Source organism: Gambusia affinis, linkage group LG07, assembly GCF_019740435.1.
Source record: "Gambusia affinis linkage group LG07, SWU_Gaff_1.0, whole genome shotgun sequence".
NCBI lineage: Eukaryota > Metazoa > Chordata > Actinopteri > Cyprinodontiformes > Poeciliidae > Gambusia > Gambusia affinis.
This window is the reverse complement of record NC_057874.1, coordinates 20,141,333-20,157,026: the sequence shown is the minus strand read 5'-3', so window position 1 is coordinate 20,157,026 and position 15,694 is coordinate 20,141,333. Positions and strand designations below refer to the sequence as shown.

General features: G+C 39.6%; 2 protein-coding genes across 3 annotated transcripts in view; one reads left to right on the top strand and one right to left on the bottom strand.

Annotated features, from left to right (window-relative positions):
• Positions 1-6,003, top strand: part of atg7 (ATG7 autophagy related 7 homolog (S. cerevisiae)) — a 72,274-nt gene extending 66,271 nt beyond the window's left edge. The window contains exon 19 of the mRNA XM_044121194.1: positions 5,722-6,003. Coding sequence (XP_043977129.1) covers positions 5,722-5,754 — 33 coding nt within the window. The 3' untranslated portion in view covers positions 5,755-6,003. The remainder of the gene's footprint in view (positions 1-5,721) is intronic.
• A 643-nt stretch (positions 6,004-6,646) lies between these two features.
• Positions 6,647-15,694, bottom strand: part of vgll4b (vestigial-like family member 4b) — a 36,865-nt gene continuing 27,817 nt past the window's right edge. For both annotated transcript variants that reach the window (XM_044121196.1, XM_044121195.1), the window contains 3 exons: positions 13,148-13,412; positions 12,792-12,909; positions 6,647-11,694 (listed from right to left, as the gene is read on the bottom strand). In XM_044121196.1, coding sequence (XP_043977131.1) covers positions 11,438-11,694; positions 12,792-12,909; positions 13,148-13,412 — 640 coding nt within the window. In that variant the 3' untranslated portion in view covers positions 6,647-11,437. The remainder of the gene's footprint in view (positions 11,695-12,791; positions 12,910-13,147; positions 13,413-15,694) is intronic.

The following is a 15,694-nucleotide window of genomic DNA, read 5'->3' as shown; positions in this document are numbered from 1 at the left end:
GAAAATAAATTCAATTCTTTAAGAAATAAAATATGGAAAAGTGGGGCTAGCATGTTTATTCAGCTGAACAAGCACACCCTCACAGTAGAGCACAGCCACCACCATGTTTATAAGTTGCATAAATGTATGATTGTAAAGTGGAAGAATAAAATCAAAACCCTTTGTATCCATCTCCTTCTACTCTCATACCCCGGAATAAGTTCCAGAAGAACCAAGGCTTCAGAGGAATATTAATTAATGAGTGAAATCAACCTGTTTATGATTACATCTCAGTAAAAATTTGTATAATTAGTGAACAAACAGCAGCATCAAAACCAAGAGACACAGCAGACAGGTCAGGGATTAGGTTATAGGAGAGTTGCGTTATGAAACAGCATCTCAAGCTTTGGTCATCATGATGAAGTTTGTTCAATCCATCTTCTAAAGCAGGAAAAAATGGCACAGCTGCAAACCTAAACTAAGGGGCTTTGCTAAAAGAGAATAAACCGGAGAAGCAGCCAAGAGGCCCGTGGTAACTCTAGAAGAGCTTCAGAGATCCACAGCTCAGGTTGGGCAATATGATCAGGAAAATTTTAGAAGAAAACCTTTTGAATGCTGCAAAAGATTAGAGAGTTTGGGTGATGTCTGCCTTCCTGCAGAACACCGACGTGGTTTATATCAAAAGCATATTCAAGTGTCAGAATGACCCAGTCAAAGTCCAGAATCAAATTAGAGAATATGTACCAAGACATAAAAATTCGGTCCACAATTTCTGTCATATCCAATCTGACTGACATTTGGAAATAGGAGTTGGTAAGAAATAATACACCATGAGTCCTCAACTAAAACCCAGAGAGATTGACTAATCCTGAAATATCAGACCATGTGAAGACTCATTGTGCTTTTTCACATGAATGCTTTTTATGGTAGGCAGAATCCACAAATAGAAAGAAGGGCAGATTAAAAACCAAGAACACCATTACAATACCAAAGTGGGAAACAAAAATAAGACCTCCACATTCCTGGTTTTAGTCCAAGGAGGGATTTCCTTCTCCCTGTTTGATGGGCATCCCTGCATCCGTCAACAAACACGTCTGCTGCATCAGGAGCTCCTCTGCATATAATGACAGATACTAACTGCTTGATTTAGGTCTGAAAAAATCACAAACACAGTCACCAGACAACAAACATCAATTCAAACTGACTGGCTTTCCCAACATACATGGTTTTTTTTTTTTTTTTTTTTTTTTTTTTTTTTTTTTTTTTTAAACTAGCAGCACTTAGTGTTTGTTGCGCCCAGCAGCCCTAAACCACATCACTTTGTGTGGTCTTCTAATTGCATATCAGATGGAGCCAGTCTCCATGATGAAAGCTTGACTTTGCGCTTTGTTCTTTGGTGTCAGTTCTAATATGTAAAGCAGATGTGTTTTTAATAGCCCAGTCTATCAGTGGTTGAGTAGTGCTGCCTGGCTGAATGGCTTTAGAGGTTGGAGTCCCACTGGGGCCACCCGCACATAGGATGTACTCCTGTGTGAGGGCTTGGGGTTTTAAAACGGCTCCCCAAACAGGCCACAGTACTGAGTCATCTGACTGAAAGTGGCAGTGGAAGTGAAATCACAACGATCCTACAAAGGTCCCCTCCTGAACAAGTTATTCAAAGCAAAGAAAACAAAAGGAGTTCTGGCTTTACTTCTTTTTTCGAAGTGCTGCTTTTCTCCAGACCTGCGGAGTGGTAAATGCTGCTGAAACCCCTCATGCTGGGACTTGTTGTTGTGTTTATGGGAGAGCAGTAATCAGCAGCAGCAGCAGCTGAGGCTTGGCTGTGTTTCCAGCAGCCGCCACTTCCAGCTAAAGCCTCCTCTATCTGATCAGATCTTAGCGCTGTTTCAACAACTAACCCGGATTATCACATCAGCCAGAGCCCCGCTTATTCCTAACACTTTCCCACAGAGATTATGAGCTGCACGTTACAAAACATCCAGCTGTCGGTGCCTTTGTTTTTGTTTCTAAACCCACAATAAGTGAAGGTGAGAGGCCTGTCGATGTGCAGCTTTTACAGCCGAGATCCAGTCAGAGGAGATTTCTGAAAACTATTTTACTTCTATCCATCCATCCGTCCGTCCAATTGTCCATTTATTAGTCAGTCCATCCACATGTCCATTTGTTCCTTGAGTTTATCCATCCATCCATCCATCTATTCATTTATTCATTCATTCATTCATTCATCTTCTTCTAATCTCAGGTTAGTTCCTGATATAAGGTAGACCCGCAGAAACTGCTCTCTCCAGCAACACTTTGGTTTATCCCAAACCTTTCTGGTCCTGTCCTTCAGGAGTGGAATTGCTTTAAGAGTGGCATTGAAGAGACATTCTGATCTGAGGTCAAGAACAGATTTTATGTCTCAAATCTGCTTATTGGAAAACACTAATACTTGAAATTAGGCCTATGCAATTTCAAATGTAAGTTTCCTTTTTTTTTTAGAAGAGATTAGATTCATGAATCTGTGTAGCATAGTGTTTATCTTTTTTGCTAATGGATATGGAAACTTGGACATTTGCAGCTGGTATTTAAGCAGGATTTCACTGCTGTAACACCAGAACCGTTTCTATTGGATTATCTTGAAATAAGATTCTGTCTCCTGGGACAACGCGTAGTAAACACTAATGCCTAGTGACAAAATAATATTTGTGTTTTCCATCCAGGTTAGCACTATTTGTAAACTTTAAGCTTTGCAGAACCATCAAGCTTCCTAATTGGCCAAAGCTGATTTGGACTTCGCAGAAATCTGGTTAATTGTTGCGCCGACGGAGGGAAACGGTTGAGAAACATTCCAGCTATTCAGTCGTACTTTACAGGCTGGAGTAAAGTTGTTGGCTTCAGTTTGCTCAAGCTATTCATGTTACATAATCCTCCCCAACCCACCTTCCCTAATTCAAAATTCCCACTCACTCCAACCCTCTTTCCATTTTGTACAAAAGGTTGCACACACACGCACACGCCCACACACACACCAACACACACACAAGACCTCCGTTTGGCATGGCAGCCATCCAAAGAGAGGCTCCAATCTCACTGGTTTTCAAAGCGGCCTTTGCTTCTGTCCTTGTGATGGTTGCTCCCCTGCTTTAGTGGAGCAGAAATACAGAGCGTCCAGTTTTCATATGAATTAGTCTCTGATTCTCCACTCTGGGCCTCAAACTCAATCTGACAAACACACTGTAGATGCAGCATGTAAACAAGAGAAGTTGAAGTGCGGCAGAACAGGTTGGGCAACACTTGGCTCCTCGACATTGATGCCTTTCAGCCCGATGTGCTTTAATTTCTCTTTGGTTGAGTGCATCCAAACCATAAACACACCGCAGGACAATGAGGAACTGAAATCTGATTGGCTGAGGTTTAAATCCAGTTCATGTTGGGTGATTTTGCAAGGTTGACTTGCTAGTAAGAATCAAATAAGCACTTTTTTTTTTCCAGACAACTTTATCGTGTCTATCTGGGTTTTTTTTTTTTTTACGTCAATTCTTGGTGGAAATTTTCCAGCTATCAGTTTGTGTTTAGCATTCCTTTGGTTGTCCTGCCTGTTACAATTACGTTTTAGTAATTCAGAGACTTAACATTTCTCAAGACTGTTTTGGAAGAACTATTGGAAACCGCCAAAATCGTCTCCCATTGGAATTTGACATTAATCTCATTAATACAATAATGATTTGTTTTTTATATTCATATTCATTTAAAGTGAGAACCAGCAAACGAACAGCATTAATCATTACACATTTTCTTCTGTCTGAGATAAAAGTCGTAAAACCTGCACTAAAACTCATGGCTGTTTAAGAGTTGAAGATTTAGTAAAATGAGATCATCTTTAATCAAATGATGCAGAGAGAAACCTCTTGTGTACCTTAGCAACAACACCCAAACACCTTTGTGCACCTCTGAGCCTCTGCTGCTTTACATCTACTTCATACTCATGACAGCTCAAAGAATTGTAAATACAAGTCAGGTTCTGAAGCTTCCAAGAATCCCTCACCATGAGGTTCCCAGATTTAGCACAATCAAATCTACCAAGAAGCCTCCCGGGAGGTTGTTGCAGAAAGCTTTTGTGTGGCGAGATAAATTAATGTCCAGTATTGTATCACTGAAATAACCACAAGCTCAGCTTTTGTGCAGTTACAGGGGAAATGTTTTATGTATTTTACTGAAATAATTAACTTGTTTCTCCTGAATGTCCTTTGATTCACAGTGAAAGAACCGTATCTATCCAGTTCAACAGTTTTTCTTTATGCTAGCTCTCAGTCTCTGTGAAACCGTCCTCTTGAGCAGCTTAGTGATGCAGCCTAATGTTGTGGTTTTTGCACATGATGCATTCATCCAATCTAAAAGTTGCACCTCACAACTGAGGAAGTATTTATTTCTTAGTTTATTGACTCTCATCTCCTATATAACAGACCCAGGGTTTACTGCAGTTGGCATGTTCTTCCTGTATATATGTGTAGAACTCCAGTCCTAACACTGCATGACAGATTCACTGGTAACTCTACAGATGTATGAGTGAGTGGACAGAAAGATTTGAATCTTTTGGGGGGACAAGATAGTAGTCTGTAGATATCCAACACAAGCAAACATTTCTGTTCAGTGATATATTAGTTATTGGATCACCTAAACTAGATCAATGAAAAACACTGATGGAGGACAAACTAATAAACTTTAAAGTTATTAGGAATATTTCTTTAGCATTGCAATTATGTAATTGAATATAAACTTGTGCTTTTTGTTGATGTTATTGGTCTGAAAATACTGCACTTCCTGTTTTTTTTTTACTTTGTTTTTTGGAAAATTTTTTGTCTTCAACAAAGTTTGAAACAGTATCTTTTACTTGAAATATTAAAGATGTGCCAGTATTTTGTAGAATGGGACATATATCTAGAAATGGTGAAATAAAAATAAACATTTTTCAGTGGTTTCTTTCAGCCTAAAGTTGGATGTTCTCCACATTAGTGGTGTTTTTTTTTTATTTTGTTTTTTTGGTAGGGGATTTCTTAGTTTTCTGTCTCAGCTCTGAGCAGTGAAGTGGAGGAATGCAGCGTATGTGTGTCAGAAATGTGTCTCAGTCCGTGTAGCATTCCAGTCGGTGTTGGAGGAGGTATGCGAATTACGCTTTATAGTGGGGGAATGTGAGGAATCTGCTGCCGTAAGAAGGCCACTTTTGTTTACTGACATTGCTGAAAAGCCGGTCCTTCTGTGTTTTTGTGTCACTTCCTGGTCAGAAAGCTACTTGGAGTAATTTGTACTAATGTTTTTGAAAAGCTTTTCCAAATCGGCAGCGCTCCAGGCTCTGAATATTTCTAACAATTAGAAGAAATCTGAATCCTGTGTAGTACATTACCAAAATCCCTTTTTGCTCTGCATTAGTTTGCATTATGATGCACTGGATTTGTTCTGTATTATTGCAATGCAGCTTTCAGTTTCACATACAGTTGGTGATAAAAGCATGCAAACAGTATTTCTGAAGCCTGAACTTTATTTACTCAGGATGTTTGTGAAGATGGAGCATACCAAGTCGAGAGTCCAGAATGTAAACGTAACATTAAAGTGTTAGCAGCTCAAACACCTGCTTCTGCGGGAGCTTTCTAAGAAGAAAAAGTCTCCTGGAATTTTCTCTGATGTCTCTTGAAATCTGCTTTGTTTTGCCTCATTAATTATTTTATCTCTGAAAGACTTCTTTTATGTTTTTGTTCTTGTCAGATTTGGGACATGAGCGACGATGAGAGCATCTGAATGGTGGAGCAGCGGGAGGATTTCACTCCAAAAATATTCTTCACAATACCAAACATCAAGCTCTGTACATTAGACACAAGGTGCATCGTCACACTTGGGCAGTAATGGTAAAACTAATTCTTCACAAACGGACAAAGAGCTTGAGCTTATTGTGGTGTGTAAAACCATGTTTGCAAAAATTAAGTGTTGTATTGTCTCTAAGTTGTAAATTACAATCACCACAATAAACCTGTTTAGTTGAATCTGTCAGCAAGGTTTTGACATCTGTTTGCTCAATCAGCTTGGAAAAGAAGAGCATCAGGTAAAACACATCCGAGGACTCGCCAAGTCCGTCTATCTCATCTTCTGTTTTCTAGAGACCCAAACATATACAGAGCAGCTGATATGAAAACCAGCTTTCAGACCATTCCTGTGAGGAAACCTGCACACAGATGTTTCTGTGCAGCTGGACTGCAGACAGGCAGGAACCAAATCAAGTTGACAAATTAAGATTTCAGAAGTTTTTTTGTCCGATTTAGTTTTACTTTGCACTGTTTTGTGTCTGCAAACTTGTTTGAGTCTCAAGGTCTGTAACATTTTAATGCATTATTTGTCGAGTAAAAAAAAAAAAAGCTCAATGATGAGATCAGTGTTTAAAAGCAAAGCAGAAATTGTGAATGAATAATGTATCAACTTAGCCACTTCACTTCTGTTAGTGTTTAACCTAAAAAGTGTAATAAAAAGTTTTCTCGCAGTTTAACATCAAAGAGCTTTAGATGACCGTGTGGTTTCTGTGTAATGGAACTATATGCACTCGACATCCTTCCACACACTCCGTGTGTTTAGTTGCAGAAATGTCTCCAACTCTTCACACAACCACATGAAAAGAGCTTCAGGACAGAGACGCACAGTCTGTGGTTTAAAAGCACTTTATTGTTCATCAAGGCTACTTTACGTACAAAAAAGGTGGCCTGCCAAAACCTTTTGAGTAGGAGACGCAGAGCCACAAAATTTGTTGATTTTTGATACATTATATCTTACAGTTCAGAGTACTACTACCACTAAGTACATGCTACTTCCACTTCAAAAATCAGACATGGAACATGTGGAGCAATCAGAGTGAAGACCAACTCCTCTTTGATTTGTCAGCTGAATGTATAACTTGATAAAGATTTATTAAAGGTGGAAACTGTGGTGGTGGATTCACAGCTAATTTACCACCAAAATCATTGGGTGGGAAAAAAAACACCCTGGATCAAAATAAAGGATTCAAATGTGATTCAGTCTCCATCCGTAGAACAAGACTTGGAATTGCTTACATGCATTTAGATGTACCTGCCAGTAACTTTTGTTTTCACACTTCAATGGTAATTGTTTCGTCAAAAGGGAAAAAAAATTAGTTCCAAGTTACGTTTTTGTTCGAATGTCAGATTTCTGATGAATGGAGACAAACGTGTACGAGTAGAAGTAGCGATTGTCGACAACACATCTGTGTGGCCTAATGTGGTTTCATACATTTACTGTGTTCCTGCACTTGAACCTTCACTCCAGACAAACAAAACTCTACTGACAAAAAAAAAAGATCAACTTTTTTCACACAAAAAAAAGAAAATGCAATGATTACAATATAAGGACAGAAAAAAACAATTAAATAGCTACATATCATTAACAAATTAATTGTTCCTCAAAAAAAAATACCTACGATTTTTTTTCTCTGTACATTCGTTACGCACAGCGTAATGATGGTCTTATAGTTACCTAATATAAAAAAAGTATTTTAAGTGATTTTCCTACAGTGTGTAGGGAGTGCATGCCAAAGCATCGCTCTCGCCTCCTACCTACAGGGTGGTAGTGAAATGATAAGTAAATGATAGAAATTAAAATCCTCTGGACCTCTAGCCTCTTTCCCTCATGTCTTCTAGCAAGGCACTCGCTACAGTCGGTTTATATGGAGAGACGTTGCTGTGAGACCCTAAATGAAGTACAGTGCCTTGTAAAAGTATTTAACCCTTTACAGATTTCTTCCGTTTCTGCCACAGTTAAATATTCCAGACCAAACCAATTCTAATATCAGATAAACAAAGCAGGAGTAAATGTAAAATGTTCAATTTTACTATCCTCAATCACTTAAAGTGTACCGAGATGGCTCAGTCAAGGGTCAGTGTTAAAAATGTTTTTAAAGACGTGGCCTGATCAAAGTTTGAATTTCAATCCAACTGAGATTTAGTATGACCTATTAGGCCATTCAGGCATGGAGTTGTCAATGTGGCCAAATTAAGAGAAAATTAATCAGGTTATTTCTGTAGCATTGTAAATGAGTCAGTCAGTTGTTGCCATTCAAGGTGGTTTGCACCCTGGTTTAGAGTGATTACCTTTTGACAGAAGGTAAGAGTTAGCTTCTTCTTGTTTTACCTTAAGCACAAATAAAATCATCCAAATATTGTTTTTTTTAAATACATTTCTTGATTATATTCATGTGATATTAAAAATCTGAAAGAAATCTGTAGGGGGACTCACATTTTTACAGCACTGTAGACTAACTGCCAAGTGAATGTCTTGTGACTCACAGCTGCTCTAACAAAAGCACAGCTCCTGCAGCTCAGTTTTTGCCACCCCGTCCTGCCTGCCACACCTTACTAGTCACAGAAAACTTGTAAAACTGTTTTCTTTTCATGAAATCTTTCTGGATTTTTATTTCGTCCCATGTGGTTTGTTAGCTGATGATGGAATGTGTGGACAATTCAGAGAACACCTTCCATCTTTGGAACCTTTTAGGATCACCATACTCGCTACCGACTGCTTAACAGCAAACAATAAAAAACCTCATCAATAAACTCAAAGCTCAGTGACATGAAATGATTCTCCATACCACTACTATAAGTCTAGGTCTCTCAAACAAAAGCTCTAAATGTTGCTGAAAATGTTATGGCACCCCAAGTAAGTTTGTTCCTTTTGTCTGAAACAAATCTGCTGGATAAAAGAAAGCTGCGTGAAGGGAACGCTGGCTGCTGTTCAAGATGCTTGAGGCCTGTAAAAATTCCCAACTGGAGGAATGTATGCCACCGTGGTGCAGGTTGTACTGCAAAATATAATGTATTTATGCCGAAGAGCGAAACAAAGCAATTCTTGAGAAAAGAAAGCACTAAACACCAAGTCAAAGCATAAAATGTCAGGTGAGGGAGGTTAAAAGAGCTGCTAGCTAAAAAGCTAGTTTGCAATCTGTTTAGTTCTCCAATTCCAATATGTATTTAATTGTCAATAAAAATTAAGACAATAGAAGACAATTTTAGAGGATACATCACCAAATGTATCCAAGCCTTTGAGACTACCTAGTACTCAGGTAGCCTCTGGGTGTAACAAAAGTTAGGCTAAGATGCTTCTGATGAAAACCTGACAGTTTGGATCGACTTGGCGTCTCACACTGAAGTTTGTAGCATCCTGTACCAGCGATGGATCAACATCTGATTAAAACCCAAACCAACAGCAGAACCCAGAGCCAGCCCAACACGATGACGCCAGGCGTCGTCGTGCCAGACGGTTTTGAGCGAAGAAGCCGTTATCACCTAACAGAGCCTGTCCGGAGGCCGTCCCACTATAGATGCTTGTTACCATACTAATATTAATGGAAAACAAACAAAAACAATACAAAAGTATAATAATAACATGGAGTACAACTGACCCAGCAGTGAGTGTATAGTGTCTATGTCTGTTACTGACAACAAAAGAAGTAACAACAAACGTCTCAATGAAAAAAAAGGTTAATAGTTAAGCTTGAAATGCTAAAAACCCTAATAGATACCAGCTATTTAAAAATAAAACAAAATACATGCACCTGTAAAAGCATTAATTTACCTTTAAAACCTTAGAAATTATTAAACCACAGCCTGTAGGAGGGGGGACAAAGATAGCAGGGTGTTAGCCAAGAATAATTCTAACACCGGTGTTAGAAAGAGTCACATAAACAAAAGGTGTCTTTGAAGAGATTATGATAATCCTCTTCCCTCCCATCAGAAAACCAGGCCGTGTCCCCCCCCTGCATCTCTTTTCTTTTCGGAAACCACAAAGTGACGTGCAGCGTCATCTATCCCCTAATCAGTGTCAGCAGTTAACACCTTTGAAACACATCAAAGCAGACGGTTCTGTGGAGCCCAACGTTCAGGTCGGATGTTGGGAAAAAAACAAAACAAATTCTGGTTTTGTTCATTTGATAGAAATCGACATTCAAATTTAACTTGAGGGCCGTCAGAGGGGTTTTTCTCAGGGGCAATGTTACCTCCATCCCCTATCTGGATCTCACATTCAAGACGCACTTTTAAAGTTGAACTGGGCAATAGAAACAGTTTTTAATTTGAATGTTTAACTTTCCCTCCATAAATTAGAATTACTGGCATTGATTTCTAGCTTGCTTATTCTTCAACCCTTTGTTCTCACACTTTTAAAATGTAATCTTAGACAACATCATGAAGTTGTAAAATACGGTGGAACATAAATTCCCCTGAGAAGTGCTTAGATTAGAGGGAAGCTCAGAGTAGTTTCTATGATGACTCTTTGATGTTGATATATTTCTGGACTTTCCCACATTTAGTCTGTTAAAACCCCATCCTGCCTTCAGAGTTCACGATGTGGACAGACATTCTGCAGGTAGGTGCTGCTGGAGACTGATCACAGATCAGAAGCCTAGCTTCAAGACACACCCTCCCTTTGCTGCTTTTAATTAACATTTGTCCAAACAAAGTCCCACGATCTATCTAAAGCACTTTGTAGCAGGTGACCAAACATGCTTCTACTGCCCAACCTAACTGGAGTGTGTTTACATTTGTACAAATGACAATGGATGCAAGACTTTGCACACACATGTTGAAGTCAACTAATCTCAGGCAGACTTTAAACGGGAGTTATTAGGAAATCAATGAAGAGCTCCAACACGTGAGATAAGATGTGATTGCATCAAAATACACTTTTTAAGCCCCAGTGTGTTCAGGGTCAGATTACAACCCTGACATGCCACCCATACCTTTTTAAGCAGTAGTGCAAATCAGACTGAGTCGATCATCTAAGGTCACATACAACAGCCAAACAACCAGAGCTTGTGTACAGCAGACAGGTGAGGTGTAGGGGAGGGGCTGCGTGTGCTGCGTCAGTGCCCCCCTTTCCAAGGTGGGCACTGAGTAACAGGGGTTGAGGTTTCTTTGGTAGCATGGTAAGGTGGACTGTGATTGCGTTCTAAGGTGTGTTTCTCATTTTTCATTCAAAAGGCCAGGCAAGTCAGAACAGAATCAGCTTACAGAACTATTGTTAGCAAAAACAGACAAAAAAAACAAAGAAGAAAGTGAATAATTAAAACTGTCTTTCCTCTTCTTATGTACATAAAACTACAAACACTTGCTCAGCTCCAAGCCAACAATGCAGGGATGATGAAAAACTGGAAGGAGCAAGCTGATGCACCAGTCATGTTCCGCTTTTGAATCTTCCTCAGTCAGAACTGATATTTGTCCGGCAGTGCCAGATAATGGAAGGGAGGTGAGCATGTCTTTATTGCTTGAGTGATCCACAGTCACTGAGCAGGCTTGAGGGTTTTGGCTGTTTTTAGCAGACCAGCAGGCAGGCAGTTCCTCTTGGGAGCTGGTGACAGACCAAAATGGCAGGGGCATGGACCTTGGAGCTGAGATGATTGGATGAGAAGGGGGGGGAATCCTCTCTGTCTTCAAGAGACCACAGACGGGGAGTGGTTGTGATTGACCATGCGACTGTCAGGAGAGGAGTTTGGGCTGCTGCCGGACGACGAGGGACTCCCCTTGTTTTTGATCTGCAGCCAGGTCTCCCCCAGCGCCTTGGCGAAGTGGTCGTCCACAGAGCCAGTGATGGACACAGAGTTGGTGGCGGTGGGCTCGGGCTCCTTGTAGTTCTTCCCAAGGCTGCGACGGAAATGTTCCTCGATAACAGGGTCGCAGGCCGTGTTGGCTGGAAGAAAGGTAGTTCTCGGTTACCAATTTGATAATGAAAAGAGAAACATCCCATATATATTCCGCTTTATGATTTTCTGTGGGCAATTTATTGCCTTAAATTAGTTTGAGAACAAGTAGTTTTAGGTCACTGGAAATATCTACTTTACTTTTTGGGGCTTTTTTATATACACAAAAAGACCGTTTTAAATTTCCCCGTTAACCTCAATGAGATCATTGAAATCCCAGTGGGATTATAAAAACAGCCATTTTAAATTCCTTATGGCAAAGAAAATACAACATTCTCAGAAAGTCATGGAGGCTTGAAGTGACTTTTTTAAGTGTTGAAATAACAGACAAGAATGTTTAAGTTATTATTGCCGGCCATAGCGATTCATTGAGAGCAACTCAGGGAAGTACAAATGATCCAAATTCCTAATTGGCCTAAACCAGCAATGTCTGGAGAGAACATTGTCTGAAGAAAACAGATGTTCTAAATAGCAAACTCGGTTCTACATGTTGGTTTGCTTTGAAGAGTTTGCAGTTATTCTTCAAAATAAAACCATTGATACATCAAATAAAATATTAGTTTCCAAACAATCCAAAAGAAAAGCTTCATTATTCCATACAACAGCATAACTAAAGCAGCAACAAAAAGGGATTATGTTGACCTTTCAAAATAAAAAAACACTTAAAAGTAAAAACTTGAATATTCAAGATGGCAGATAACTTTTAAAATATGTTCTACATTACTAATAGGAGGCTTAGTAATACAAGTAGCAGTAATAAAATGGAAATTATATCTCATGTTAAACTTTAACCATGTATTTTAAAATAATTCTTCAAATTACTGAAAATGTAGGCTTACATAACTAAATGAACTAAGCAAGTAATGAAAAAAGCAAAGCTTAAACATTCAGTTTAGTGTGTTTCATGGTTAGTTGAAATCAGGGATTTTCAATACCTCCAGATATTAACCGGGCATAAAAAAAAAAGAAATTCTGGCTTATTAAAATAAACCTTGCATAATTTCTAAGACGAATAATCCATGTTTTTTCAAAAAGTACCCAATTCATTCCATAATAAACATTTCTTTATAACTGTGTTTGCACTCACTGTTCATTCTTCTGTAGTTGTTGGTGAAGTTGGAGCAGCCGTTGTGGGAGACGGGACACTGTGACAGGTTGCAGTTGCGATTGTTGGCTGCAGCACACGTGATCACTGATGGACGATTCTGAGAGAACAAAAGGTGTTCAATAAGAGTTCTAAGAAATGCTGTGCAGCAAATATGTAAGAAAGGGTGGGATGAAAAACGCAAACAGAATAATTTTGTACCAATTTTAAAAAAAATTAAATAAATTCCCACAGAGGAAGCCAGGCTAACAAAAGTACATTAGTCAGATCACGACTAAGTAACTGAACTATTTAAGTGTTCAACGTTGGGGTCAGAACAAGCAGGACAAGCATTTTACCTGCTGCCGTTCCACTGCACTGACTGTGTGTGGCACTGAGGCCATGGCTGCTGTGCTGCTGCGTGGCGTCTCCACCATGCTGTTTTTGGTAAGCGCCAAAGGCTGGTCCATGCCTGCTAACGAGGCCAGGTGGTGGTGGTGGCCGTGGCTGTGGCCATACAGGTGGTTGGCTTGGACCCCCAGATGACCAGGAACCACAATGCGCTCGCTGGGACTCCGCCGATGGTCCTTCACAACAGGGGAGCTGCGGTAGTCTGTCGGTTTCCTGTGAAACAAGAAGAAATCACTTTACCTCAGCAACACCACCTAATTTGAAATTAATCAAAAAGTGAGTTTTCCAATTTTCTGAGATATTTGTTGATTCATACAAAAAAAAAATCAGAAGGAAAACTAGTGAAGAAAGAATCAGGTGATGAGTTCAAGGAGAAACAAACAGATTAAAAGATGACAGTACAGTAATGATCTGACAAACTCAAACACTAATTTCTCAGATTACTTGGAGTGTTGATAAGCCCCTTTGGTAGAATCACAACCTCTTTCACACACTGTCTCCATGTGAGCAAGGCAAGGGGAGCTGTTGCCTAAATTTATCCATGGAAGGATTCCAAACTTATCTCTGCACAGAGGGACAAATGGGCAGCAAGTTCAAAGCTTTAAAGCGATTTTCTTAGAAAAAGAAAATCAGCATCATCTCTCTCTAATGAGGAAGCAGTCAGCACCGCTGAATATAAAAACTCCAAAAAAAAAAAAAAAAAAAAAAAAAAACTGCAGCCAAAGTTTACTGTCAACATGTGATTAAATCTGCAAACACATTAGAAATGTTCCCCTTTAGGTTTAGCTCCATTTCCCTAAACCTCTTTTCTATAACAGTGGGTTGAGTAATTGGGTCATGGAAGCCCAACTGGCCACAAAGAGTGCTCTCTCTTCTTTCCAAAATGTGAGCTCATCCCTGGAAAACCAGAACTGATGATAAGACTTTACAGTTACAACACTTTAACACAATACACATTTGGCCTGTTTTTCCCAGCTCTGGTGATAATAACTTTGATATGTTTGTTACACAGCGTTTATACCTGACATTGTGCAGACTTGCTTGCAGTTTAACAGGTAGTGATTATTCCAGTGAGTGCGTCATATGTGGTCCTTGTTCCTCGTGTGTGTGCGTGTGTATGTGAGTGTGTTCCTGTGTTGCTCCATTCCCTCCTGACATTGAGGCCCAATTTGAGGGAGCAAAACGTACTGTACTGTACTGCCTTCCAACTCTTCATGTCTCTCTACCTGCACACCCACTTCACGGGTTGAGGGGGTGGGCTTATTTATATACAAAACCTACACACTGACCTTCTCGCTTCCACACAGACATGCAGAAGTTTCATATGCATTCACATCCTTATTAAAGGTTTCTGTGATGCAAAAGAGAAGATAGTAAATCAAATGTTTTTCAGATACTGTACAACTAAAAGATTCCAAGCATTTTTTTTTTTATAAAGGGAGGAAATAAAATGTTTACACCTGCATGCTAATACCAGCCTGCATGCTAACACCAGCTAGTGAATGCTGCTACATCACTACATCTAGTGATATAACTGCAGCATTCAGTCTTCAATCTTCTGAGCCTATCGGACTCCACCTGCTCACTACCTTGCGAAAGTTCTCAAATCTCTCAAATTGTGAGGTTTGGGAATTTCACCCACACACCACCATATTTGACTGTAGATATACTCTTCTTTTTGTGATGTGCATGGCTGATTTGGTAATAAATATATCCTAAGAAGCTGTGGGTTAAAAGTTCAAGTTGGGTTTCGTCATAAATGGAAACATTCTTCTGAAGAGTGTTGGCAGGTATCAGCCAGGACAGGAAATAAATTATTCAATCCAGCTTCTCCTTAGTCTAGACGTATGAAGAATACGGAAGACATGTGGGTCTTCTTGTACCATTCTCTTGACTGATAACTTTGAGCAAGAGAACATTTTCCTCTTTCTAACTGGTCTACTAACCATTGCTTTAAGCTAAAGGTATAAAAATTGAGTCTGGAAAAATCATCTGGAAAATCCTAACAGAACAGCTGAGCTTTATTCACAGTTGTTCAGATTCAGTATATCTGATGGCAGGTGGGAACTTTTCCCCCCCAATAAAACTGGCCTTTTAGCAAAGAAGTGTTCACTCTATTTTCTATATAAACTATTCAGGGTCAACTGAGTAAAAGTGATCTAATTTATTGTAAACTATCTACATTATAATGGAGGGTGAAAAACAACTTGATTCTTTTCCAAATAACTTGTGGAGGCATTTCCTCAAAATAGTGAAGATTGCTTCACTGTGTTGGGAGAGCAAACATTAGACTTTGTGGTGAAAAACCAGGAGGAGCCCTTTAAGGTGTGTTTGGATGCAAAGCAAATTCAGATAAACAGTTGTAGGACCATGTGACCAGGCAACCTGACTGCTGGGTCAAGCATCTGGAGTCCACAGCACCATCCTCCACAAACAACAGCAAACACAAAACAGGAGAGAGGAGGAAGTGGGGAGCTGCATGTGAATGGTGCAGA